The 12,791-nt window shown below is 38.4% G+C and overlaps 1 protein-coding gene across 8 annotated transcripts in view; it reads left to right on the top strand.

Moving 5' to 3' along the window:
• Positions 1-12,791, top strand: part of ECPAS (Ecm29 proteasome adaptor and scaffold) — a 101,544-nt gene that overhangs the window by 18,074 nt on the left and 70,679 nt on the right. For all 8 annotated transcript variants that reach the window (XR_009503744.1, XM_059925290.1, XM_059925288.1 and 5 more), the window contains one exon: positions 8,989-9,119. Coding sequence is in view for 6 of the 8 variants with exons in the window: in XM_059925290.1 (XP_059781273.1) it covers positions 8,989-9,119 (131 nt within the window). In the remaining 2 variants the exon portion in view is untranslated. The remainder of the gene's footprint in view (positions 1-8,988; positions 9,120-12,791) is intronic.

The raw sequence follows: 12,791 nt of genomic DNA, 5'->3' as shown, positions 1-12,791 counted from the left end.
TGGCACGTGGGCTCAGTAGTGGTGGCTCACGGGCTCTAGAGCACGGGCTCAGTAGTTGTGGCGCACGGGCTTAGTTGCTCCACAGCATGTGGGGTCTTCCCGGACCAGGGATCAAACCCGTGTCCCCTGCATTGGCAGGCAGATTCTTAACCACTGCACCACCAGGGAAGCCCCAGGTCTTTTATTTTTTAAAGACATAAACATTACTGATACAATTCAAACCCCCTGTGTTACCCCTTACAGATTTTCCTTTTCTTTCTTTTTTTCTCTCCTCTCCCCTTCATTTTTTCTTCTCTTTTATCTCCTTGACCAAGGGTTGTCATTCCTGTGCTGTACATATCATAAGCAATGTATATGTTGCATTTAAAAACTTGACATAAGTGGAACCATAATGTACATATCCTGCAACTTGCTTTCTTTGTTTGATCTTAGTTTTTAAGATATTGTCATGTTGGTCCATGTGACATGTGACTCTTGCTTATTTTCATTGTTGTATGACCCTGCCACATTTTCTTTATCCATTTTCCTGTTGACTGACATTTAGATTGTTTCCTTTTTTTTTTTTTTTGCATTTACTGACCCTGTGGCTATGAACAGTTTCTTACAGTGTCCTTGTGCTTGTCTTTGCCTGGGAGTTTTTCTCCAGGACAGTGATACACAAAGAAGTGTGGTCTGAGGACTTGGGAATTATGTCTTGCAAACAGGGAACTTGTGGCAGAATCTAAATCAACTCTCACTGTTAATTTATTTAACATTTCTTATGCTGGTAAGACTTTCTCAGTGAAGCAAGAAGTGTTCCTTCTCTCTTAGAGGGCTGGTGACAAACAGTTTGCAGCTGCGCTGCTTTGCAGCTGGGCACTGCTCTAGAGTATGGTCCCCTGGAGTAGGACTGCCAGGTTGAAGGGGATGTGCCTCTTGAACCTCACTGGAGACTACTTAACTAGAGATTTGTTCCTCAGAGATTGTATCCGTGTACAGCCCATCAGTGGTGAGCCTGAGTTCCTCTTGGTTGGTTTCCAGTCTTTGCCAACATTTGAAGAGTTTTTCTAATGTGTAGGGTGCAAAATTGTATCTCATTATTGTGTTAATTTTATGTATTCCTGATCAGTGTGACTGAGCATCTTTTTTTTTTTTTTATTTTTAAAAAAATTTTTTTTTTTAAGACTGTTGCTTTTTTTTTTTTTTTTCTTTTAGTTAATTAATTAATTAATTAATTTATGGCTGTGTTGGGTCTTCGTTTCTGTGTGAGGGCTTTCTCCAGTTGCGGCAAGCGGGGGCCACTCTTCATCGCGGTGCGCGGGCCTCTCACTGTCGCGGCCTCTCTTGTTGCGGAGCACAGGCTCCAGACGCGCAGGCTCAGTAGTTGTGGCTCACGGGCCTAGTTGCTCCGCGGCATGTGGGATCTTCCCAGACCAGGGCTCGAACCCGTGTCCCCTGCATTGGCAGGCAGATTCTCAACCACTGCGCCACCAGGGAAGCCCCCTGAGCATCTTTTTACGTGTTATTAAATGTATGACTCTCATCTCTGAATTGCCTGCTTATACTCTTTGTCCATTTAAAATCTTTGGATTAATTTGCTTTTTCTTGATTTGTAGGAATTTTAAAAGTATATTTACTCAATTTCTTTTCATTTAAAAACATTGTAGCTATTTATATCTTATTCTTTTACTTTATGGTGTGTTTTATATTTTAAAATCTTAACCTGTTATTTATTTTTTAAAATTTTATTTATTTATTTATTTATCTATCTATCTATCTATCTATTTATTTATTTATTTATGGCTGTGTTGGATCTTCGTTTCTGTGCGAGGGCTTTCTCTAGTTGTGGCAAGCGGGGGCCACTCTTCACCGTGGTGCGTGGGCCTCTCACTGTCGCGGCCTCTCTTGTTGCAGAGCACAGGCTCCAGACGCTCAGGCTCAGTAGTTGTGGCTCATGGGCCTAGTCGCTCCGCGGCATGTGAGACCTTCCCAGGCCAGGGCTCGGACCCATGTCCCCTGCATTGGCAGGCAGATTCTCAACCACTGCGCCACCAGGGAAGCCCAACCTGTTAGTCTTTAATGCCTTGTGCTTAAGTTTTAATTTTCCCTTCTCAGTTTTCTTTTAAAAGCTTTAAAATCTTGCTTCTTACACTTGTGTCATTAATTTACCTGCAAGGATTTTTTAGGTTTTTTTTTTTTTTAAATGGGCAAATAAATTTTTTCCAGTTCTTCCTGACTAGTCCATTTTTTTTCTTTCCTGAGTTGTTATGACCCCATACTCAGTTTTCTTCCTATTTTTGTCTGTTGCCTATCCTTCCGTTTTTCAGACTCTCCTTCCTCCATCCTTAAATGCTCTTGTCTTGAGCAGTCTATCTCTGGCCTTCTGTTGTTTTCTTTCTACTGCAGTTACCATACACGTGTGCTAAACCTGGACACCAGCCTTGCCTCTTCCTTCTCTACTCTATACCCATGACCACCAAGCTCTGGCACACAGTAGGGCTTCAGTACATACTTGAATGAGTGTGTGAGTGAATGTGTGATCTAGATAGGGGAATTAGTGCTTTACAGGGTGAAGACAGCAGGGTGCTGGGCCTTGATGGAGGAGAGAATTTGGCAGAGCAGGGAGAAGGAGGAAGGGTAAATTTAGTTTGACATGTTTGGTCTTAGCTTCTTATTCATAGTAGTGAGCTTTCTCTGGTGTTTTCTGACCTTTGAATTTGTACATTTTCCCGTTGTCATAAATACCACCTGAATGAGGCAAATTCTTATGACCTTTTGGTGATTCTCTCAAACAGGGCTCCCTGTAGAAGGTGCAGTATACAGGGATAGTATCATATAAAATACAGGGTCATCGTTGTAGACAGTTGCATGGGTAGGTAAGGGTTTTTAGACTGAAGGTCAGAAGGCCCTATTCTAGTTCTTGCTTGGCTGTAATTACCTCCGTGACCTTAAAACTCACTGTGCTTTTTTATATTCAACAGTCTTTCAGTCCTCTCTGACTCCAAGTGGAGTAGAAACCTTTCTTTGTACAGGTTTCATAATAAATTTTTTTTTCTTGACTTGGGCAGTAGTTATATAGGTGTTTATAATAACTAATTAAACTACACTTATGTTTTGTACGCATTTTTCTAAATGTTTTGTTTCACAATGAAAAAGATTTTAAAAACCCACAAAAGACTAGGTTTCTTACATCCCTCGTGTGCCAAAAAAACTCCAGCTGGATTAAAGACGTGGATACAGAAAGGAAAATCGTAAGAGCTAGAAGAAAACACAGATAAACATATGTGTCAGGGTTTCCAGGACCACCCCCAGGTTCCATGACTTGCTAGGAGGATTCACAGGACTCTGCACATATTTGTACTCATGGCTAACATTTATTACCGTAAAAGGATAAAAAGCAAAATGAGCAAAGGGAAAAGGCACATGAGGTGGAGTCTGGAGGAAACCAGGTGCAAGCTGCCGAGAGTCCTCTCCCAGTTGAGGCATATGGGACATGCTTAATTCCTTCAGCAATGAGTTTTGACAACATGTGTGAAATGCTGTCTACCAGGGATATTCTTTAGAGACTCGTTACCGAGGGTTTTTATTTGGTGCTGGTCACATTGGCACCTTCTGCCTAACACGTACTAGAATTCTAGATTCTCAAGAGGAAAGCACGGTTGAGCATGAAGCATATTGTTTGCACAAACAGTTCAGGCACAGCGAGTAACTCTCATCAGCTCTGGGAATGGTGGGAACCCTCCTGAAATCCAAGTCTCCAGATGGCAGCCAAGGACCAGCCTTGGCAAACAAAGCCTTGTAAGGATAGCAGTCTCAGGCCCGCTGTGTTAACTCTTCTCTGCAGAATATAATATTTTTTATAATCTTAGAGTTAAAAAGGCATTTCTAAGCATGACTAGAAACTCAGAAGCCATAAAACAAAGGAATGGTAAATTTATGTTTAAAAAACTTAGATATGAAAAGAAAGAATGTGCTATAGAGTCACAAGGCATACTAGGAAAAAAGTATTTTAATGTATGGAAGAACAGGGGGTAGTTTTTTCAATATTGTATAAAAGCTTTTAGAAGTCAGCAACTCAAAAGAATAAAGCAATTTGCTGAAGAAGATATGTCAAATGACCAATAAGGGACTTCCCTGGTGGTGCAGTGGTTAAGAATCCACCTGCCAATGCAGGGGACACGAGTTCGAGCCCTGGTCCAGGAAGATCCCACATGCCGCGGAGCAGCTAAGCCCATGCACTACAACTACTGAGCCTGCGCTCTAGAGCCCGCGAGCCACAACTACTGAGCCCAAGTGTCACAACTACTGAAGCCCGCGCGCCCTAGAGCCTGTGCTCTGCAACAAGAGAAGCCACCGCAATGAGAGACCCGTGCACTGCAACGAAGAGTAGCCCTCGCTCTCCGCAACTAGAGAAAGCCTGCGCACAGCAACGAAGACCCAACACAGCCATAAATAAATAAACAAACAAACTTTACCTCAGTAATAGAAGATATAAAACAACAGTGAGATTTTTTTTAATTTATCATATTCAGCTAAGGTTGATTACTTACAATCTTTGTAAGATTGATTACTCATTGTAGGAGTGAGTATAGGGAAATTGGTACTTACATATACTGCTGGTGGTATAAATGAGCACAGCCTTTTTGAAGGACATTTTTCCAAAATCTCTTAAACTTGACGCTCGTACCCTTTAACTCAGCAGTTTCATTTCTAGGGTTTTAGCTTACAGAAACCCATACAAGTGCACAGATACAGATGGATAAGGATGTTCTTTGTTTTTTATTTTATTTTATTTTTTTTAACACCTTTTTTTTTTGACATCTTTATTGGAGTATAGTTGTTTTACAGTGGTGTGTTAATTTCTGCTGTATAACAAAGTGAATCAGCTATACATATACATATATCCCCATATCTAAGGATGTTCTTTGGAGCGTCGTTTGTGGTACTGTAAATCTGATAATAGCACAAATAGTTAAATAAATCATACTACTTCTATAGACATAGTTGCCATTATCAATTAGATCTTTATTTAGTGCTATGCAAAGATATTTAAGATTTTATACATATCCACACTTTTTTTTTTTTTAGTGTAATTCTTTGGGTATTAAAACCTGACCTGAATGGATATGAGGTTCTTTATAATCTTTGACTATCCCACTTAGTGTGAGCATCCATACGTCTTACTGCAGTAATCTGGATGTATTTAATTATAGGCACTGCCCTAGAACACACAGGGTGGATAGGGTTATTTGAAATACACAGCATATACACTTTATTTTAATTCAAAAATCTGAAAAGTCCTGAGACATCTATTGCTCCAAGGGTTTTAGATGATGTGTTTGTGTTAACTAAAAGGAAAAAAAAGGCAAATTGTAAAATAGTATGTGTCATATTCCAGTTTTTAGGTTAAAATAATGTTAGTGTATGAATAGGAAAAAATAGTTCAGAATATATTCCCCACATTTAACAGTGATTATCTGAGGTTATAGTGATGTCTTTTAATTTTCTTGTAAGCGAAATTAACTCAATATGCGTTTGAATAAGAGGAATAACATCAAAATTGTGGAGAGGGTGGAACTTGCCCCTGACTCTAAAGTAATGTTTGTCATACCTCAGATACTTTGGTGGTGACCTGGGGGATCTCAGTTCCTACAACTAAACACTGAGTCCTCGTGAAAGGTGAACTTGAGTTTTAGATTCCTTTTGAATTTTCAGAACTTTTGGTTACAGCCCTTCTTGTTTCTGAATAGACATGTTTGGGGGCAGAGGCCTAATTTGGATTGTCACTTTCACGGGGCTGAGTTTCCAGGGTTGAGGGTAAAGGCACAGGGTTCACCTTTCTGTGCCGTTAACAGCAGGATTCAGGCACCATACTGTTGCTAAATCTTTGCCCATATTTTGCTAACTTTGGTAGGCTGAAAAAGTTAGTGGTTGATTATATCTGCACTTTTATTTACATTTCTTTTCATAAAGTTTGAACGTGTTTGATGATCGTTTATTTAAAGCATAGATGTTTGTCAGAATGACACAGCAGTGCTACACTGATCTCCTCCTTTGCCTCTTCCTTGGGTATGCTTGACCTGTTTGACAGGGACCCCCGTGTGATGTTTGGTGCCCTTTCTTTCCATTCCCACATTCCCATCATAAACAATTTTACTGTGTTGAGGATGTTATCTTTTCCTTTCTAGTGAGCGAGAGTAGAAAGTGTTAGGTGCTATGCTGGGGATACATAGGAAGCACCCAAATGATTGTATGAAAAATGAGAAGGACCAGATACCACCTGTTTTTTTTTTAAGCCTGTGGCACAGATTTTGCAGGTTAGTTTGTTATGAAGAATTTCACTTTTGGCCTTCTTCCACAGAACAGTTCTTCTAAGTTTCTGTAGCCAAAATCTGTAGGCAGTTTCCACTGCCTAAGATCTATAAGGTGCTGGGGCAGAGACTCCTTACCTGTTACTTCCATGGGTGTTGTGGATTGAATCCACTGTTCCTAAGAGCTCCTTTTTATAGCAGCATTCAGCTGTTAGCAAATAGAAGCATTTGGTCCGATAATCTCAGAGTCAGCCTTCCTGCTTTCCTCCCTTCCTTCCCTTATTATTAATTTTAAAAGCTAAACTCAAGACTTTATTTGGATTTCATCAGTTTTTCCGTTAATGTCCTCTTTCTGTTCTGGGATCCAGTCCAGGGCACCACACTGCATTTAGATGTCCTGTCTCCCCAGACTCCTCTAGTCTGTGACAATTTCTTAGTCTTTCTTTTTTTTTTTTTTTTTTTTTTCACGATCTTGAAAGTCTTGAGCAATACTGGCCAGGTAGCCTGCTGTAGAATGTATTTTAACTTGGTGTTTTTGTTGGTTTGTTGTTTTACTCATGAGTAGATGAGGGTTATGAGTTTTTGGAAGGAATACCACAGAGGTGAAATGCCTTTCTTGTCATGTTAGTGACCCTGATACCACATGGCATTGCCTGGTTACAACAGTGTTTATCAGGTTTCGCCACTGTAAAGTTAACATTTTCCTCTTTCCCTCTTCTGTTCTTTGGAAGCAAGTCACTAAATCTAGTCTACCCTCAAGGGGTGGGTAGAGGCACGAATTAAGCTCTACCTCCTGTAGGGGGAGGTATCTACATAATTATTTGGAATTCTGTAAGAAAGACTTGTCTCTTTTCCCCAGTGCGTTTAATCATTCAGTCATTTATTTATATCATGGAGTCATGTAAATTTATTTTATACTTTGGGTTAGAATCCAGTACTATGTTATTTATTTTGTTCCTCAAATTTGTTCCAGCCTTGGCCATAATGGAGCTCTTTCAGGGTGGTTCCTGCATCCCTTTGACTTATCAGGCCCTGTTCCCTTTCTGGCCCTACAGGATGCTTCAGGTTCATCTTGTTTTTTCCCTGCCTCAGCCCTAGAATCAGCCATTTCCCCAAGAGTCCGGCTCCTTTTACTGGAGAATGGTGTTTAAAAACCCAAGATCCGGGTGCTGGGTGTGCGTGTTGCTACTAGGTTGTGCCAGGTTGTGCCTGCTTCTAGGCTCCCCTGGAGATACATATCTATATCTATGTATCTATATATGTGTAGATATATATATCTCTTCCTGTAAAAAATTGTTATGGAAATTTCAAGCATATACAGAAGTACAAATTCTCAGTATCTATCACATAACTCGAACAGTTATCAGCTAGTGACCAATCTTGGTTTCACTTACATGGCCCCTCCCCATTCCTCACCCCAGCACCCCCAATTATTTATTTATTTTAAAATGAGGACCTGAATGAGGCCATGACTTTATTTTTATTTTAGTTTCTGAAATAATTATATATATTTAAGGTGTACAATGTGATAATTTGATACGCATATACATAATGAAATGATTACTTCAGTCAAGCTGATTAAGATGTCTTTTTCTCACAGTTGCCTTTTTTTTTTTTTGTGAGAACATCTGAAATTTACTCTCTTAGCAGATTTCCAGTACACCTCTGATTATTTGATGTAAATCTAAGTAACTGTTATTTCACCTGTAGATACTTTAGTCTTTATCTCTGAAAAAAAGGACCCCTTTAAATAAATTTTTTTGTTTTTTATTTTTAAATTTTAAAATTAAGGTATAATAGATACAGTAGAAAGTATGAAAGGATAGAGCTTGTGAATTTTTATAAATGTATATAGCTGTGTAATCATCACTCAGATTGAGATGTAGGAGGACATTTCCAGCTCCTTAGAATGCTTCCTAATCACTTACGGATAATTTTTGTAAGAACCTCTAAAAAACAAACATAACCACAATACCATTGTAACACCTAAAAAATTAACAATAATTAAAAAAAATCAAGTATCCAGTCATTTGCCGTTGGTAGGTGCCCCTTTCACCTCAGCACTCTCCCCCTCCCCTGCAATGTATTGATTAAAGAGACAGAAGCTCTGAGTGTGTTAGTTGATTGTTCTGTAGTTGCCTGGGTTTTGCTGAGAGCATCCCTTTGGTGTTAATATGTTTCTCAGTGGCTTTCTTGGTGGAAATTTGTCTCTCACATTCTGGTTGGCTAATTCCAACAGTAATGGGCAGTGATTCTGTCTTTGAAGAAATTTCATCAGTAAGACGGTTTCCCCAAAGATATAATATTATCCCTGGTATCTGATAAAAGTTCTCCTGCATGGCTCTGCTAGCTAGGTCTAGGTGATTTCTTCAAAGCTTTTGTATCTTTTCTGGTATCCAAATCCTTTAGAAAAACTGAATAACCTTTTATATAGGAGAGAAATTTGTTATTCTTGTCTTTGTTTTCCTCTCTTCTAGAGGTTAAATGACCAGGACAGTTGTAAGACAGTATAATTAGCTAGTAAACCTTTTTAGTGTTGCTTCATTGCTGTGTCAAAATCATCTGCATACAGGGCTAGCTATGGTTAAAGTTCTGGCTGAAGGATCTGCAGTATAGAAAAAAGGATTAAGCTATAAAAGTGTTTGGTCTTAGTTCTGTTTGATTTGCTAAGTTCTCCTTTTCTCTTTTTATATTGTAGATCAGCTTGAACGAGTCTTTTTACGACTTGGCCATGCTGAAACAGATGAACAATTACAGAATATTATATCTAAATTCCTTCCTCCTGTTTTGCTCAAGCTGTCCAGCACCCAAGAAGGAGTACGTAAAAAGGTAAGCATGCTGGGACAGTTGGGGGAATTAAATAGTGAATAAATGGATGTATTTTATGAAGTGAGTTTTCTGTTCCCATTATTGAAATCTAGCTTCATGATCCCAATTAGGCCTTTCACAATGGACAGTAAGTCTAGGACCAGCTTCCATGATTTAAAAGTACCTTTTGTATGCTTAGCACAGCTGCATTTAGCTCCAGCTGTACACTTGGCATCAGTACTGGATGACATAATTGAGATAATTATTCTGGAATGTATGGAGGTCTGATCTAAAATCTATGCCCTTGAGTCCAATATGAAAGTCAGGTGGTAATGGGTCAAAAATATTTTTTAATCATTGGCTGACTGTGAATATGGCCTTAATTAAAAGTAAGCAAAAGAAATGTTTTTAAAAGCAAGATACTGTTGTATAGCTCCTGTTTTAGAATTTTTTGAAGAACTGTTAGTAAAAGCTGGGTAACTGTCAAATCAAGATTTTCGTTTTTAACCTAATGTTCTACATGGGACATTTGGACGCTTCACCTTTAAAATAATTCATTTGTCTTCTCGTGTATTTATACTAGACCTTTGGGTTTTTGAGCTATCATCAGGTTTCAATCCTTGAGCCACTGTAATTGATTGGCCGTGATCTTCCCGGAGGTCTGCCCTGAGAGGGATTCTGAGGGCTGATTTGAGTTCAGTGGAGAAAGAGTATCTTTAAGAATGTCTGTTTTGTTTACAGGAAGGAATAGGGCATTCTTGTCATGTATTTGACATGCCTGTTGTTAATACTGCTTTGCTAAGATAGATAACGTGTTTGATCACATCATTCTCCTATTTAAAACTCTTCTATGGTCTTTTCTTACCCTAAGAATAACTAGGTATAAAAGGCCTTCATGAGTTGGTTTCTGTTTCCTTATTTAGCTTCATCAATCTCATCATTTATTTGGCAAATATTTACTGGGTACCTTCTATATGCCAGGTGTCAGGGATACGTTGGTGAAGGAAAGAAACGTCTACTTGGGGAGACGAGTATTAAACAATAAGGCAAAGAGTATAGAGTTAAAATGGCAATAAATGCTAAGATGGAAAAGGATTGTATGAAAGAATATATTGGGGGACTTGATTTAAATTAAGTATAAGGTGTAAGGGAGGTGTGTAGGAAGTAGCCAGGCATAGAGATGGGGAGACCACTAAAGGCAGAGAAGGCCCTGTGCAGAGATTCTGAGCTGGAACTGAGTGTAAAGCCTTCAGGGAGCTGAAGAAGGCCACAGAGATGCACCCTGTGCACCAGAGGAAGAGTGATAGGAGTTCAGGCATGGGGATTCCAGTGGCAGCCATTTGAAAGGGTATTGGTGGTAGTGACATAATCATTCTGGCTGTGGGGTGGAGAAAGACTTGCAGTGGAGAAAAGGGGAGTAAACAGAAGGAAGTTTTTGCATTAGTCCAGGCTTCTAGGCTGAGTATTTTCATTAGGGTTGTTTTTTTTTTTTAAACTTATTTACTTAGGAGTTTTATGTTTCCTTGTATTTTATCTTTAGTAGAAAATCATTCATCTCTAACCATCTACTTTATATGTTCAGTTGTATATTATTTTTTAAAATTTATTTGTTTATTTATTTTTGGCTGTGTTGGGTCTTCGTTTCTGTGCGAGGGCTTTCCCCAGTTGCGGCAAGCGGGGGCCACTCCTCATCGCGGTGCGCGGGCCTCTCACTGTCGTGGCCTCTCCCGTTGTGGAGCACAGGCTCCAGACGCGCAGGCTCAGTAGTTGTGGCTCACGGGCTTAGTTGCTCCGCGGCATGTGGGATCCTCCCAGACCAGGGCTCGAACCCGTGTCTCCTGCATTGGCAGGCAGACTCTCAACCACTGCGCCACCAGGGAAGCCCTCAGTTGTATATTATTCACGTCTATCATACTATTATTCTTAATATTCTGTTACCATTCAAGTGGAGAAATTCCATTCTTGTTTCTAATTTTTTTGTTACTACCAAAGGTTTGCTTTTTTTAATGGACCAATTTAAAAGGAAAAAGAGTTTTATATTAATTTTTTCAAGTGTATTTTTCTTCTATTTTTACTCACATTATTCCTTTTTATGTTTTCCTTTGGTGTGTTTTTCTCACATAAGATTTCAGTTTGTAAAGTACGTAATGGTAAAGGTCATTATGTGCCAGGAAAAATGCTAATCACCTAAATACTCACAAGATTATGTGAGGTGTAGGTGTTATTTCCATTTTATAGATGAAGCTGAGGCTTGGAATGATTAAGTGACTTCATTAAGGTGAGATAACAGAAAAACAGAACTGAAAACGACCTCAGTTTCTGGATTTCTCTTTGATTACTATTTTGGTTATGCCCCATAGTTACACTGGTGAGCAGTATTAGGTTATTTTATTTTTGACCTAATAATTAGTTGATAAGAACATTGTTTTTCATTTCAAAATAGTGTAAAATTTGTCTGGTTTTACTGCATTCTGATTTGAAACCACAGTGAGCAAATGTTCTAGTCTTTTAAAGCATATTATTTCTGATGTTCATAAAAGCTATTCATAAGATTAAAAAAATATTTCCTATTGGTGGAATACGGAGCTCAGTGTGTGGATAGGCCACTCAACACTGTGCTCTCGTTTCTCAAGAAACCTGTCTTCCAGTACTGTTGTAAATTAATAGTGAATTACAATCTCCTGCTGCTGTTGTAGTTTTTCTGATTTTCCTTTTAGTTTTAATAATTTCACCTTGATGTGTTTTTTTTTTTAAAGTGTCCTTTTTTTTTTTTTTAACATCTTTCTTGGAGTATAATTGCTTTACAATGGTGTGTTAGTTGCTGCTGTGTAACAAAGTGAATCAGCTATCTGCATACATATATCTGCATATCCCCTCCCTCTTGTGCCTCCTTGATGTGTTTTGATGCACAAGTTTAAGATCTTGTGTTTCTTAGTAATTTGTATTATATTACATACTTTTCTTATCTTTCAAATCTCATTTAAGATTTCTTTCCCCAATACCTCTATCGTCTAAGACTAGTATTGTAGCCAGTGTTTTCCTTTGGTGTAAGTTAGATTGAGGAATCTTTGCCCCAGCCAGCAGTCTTAACCTTATTTACTTTAGCTGCATATCTTCATCAATATAATTGAGATGTCACATTTTTTTGAGGTTTGGATTGAGGGCATGTACATCAGTTGTTCCGGTTATTAACCTTTCTCATCACTTCATCTGTTCTCATTCTCTCCATCTCTCCCTCTTCTCCCTTCCCTCCTCTTCCTGCCACACATTTTCTGTTTAAGAGTTTGATAACCTATATTCTGTTTTAATATAATGATTAATCAAGCAATTCTATCCACATTCTTAACATTTCAATCATTAATTTGTATCTAAGTAAACAAGATGTTTTACTCAGTTACCATCAAGTAAATTATTTTATCTTGTTCAGATTTCTTCCTTCTCCCCCACCCTTATATTTCTTACTAGAAATAGTAATTACCTTCTTATTTCGTTTTTCTTCTTTTTTTCATTTATATTTATTTTTCATGTTGTCCTTTATTTATCTATTTATTTTTTAAACATCTTTATTGGAGTATAATTGCTTTACAATGGTGTGTTAGTTTCTGCTTTATAACAAAGTGAATCAGCTATACATTTACATATATCCCCATATTTCTTATTTCTTTTTATTTCTTACTAGGTTGTTCCCTAGAA

The sequence above is a fragment of the Balaenoptera ricei genome, chromosome 6 (assembly GCF_028023285.1).
Source record: "Balaenoptera ricei isolate mBalRic1 chromosome 6, mBalRic1.hap2, whole genome shotgun sequence".
Taxonomy (NCBI): Eukaryota; Metazoa; Chordata; class Mammalia; order Artiodactyla; family Balaenopteridae; genus Balaenoptera; species Balaenoptera ricei.
Note: the sequence above shows the minus strand (reverse complement) of the source record. Positions and strands in the feature narration are given on the sequence as shown.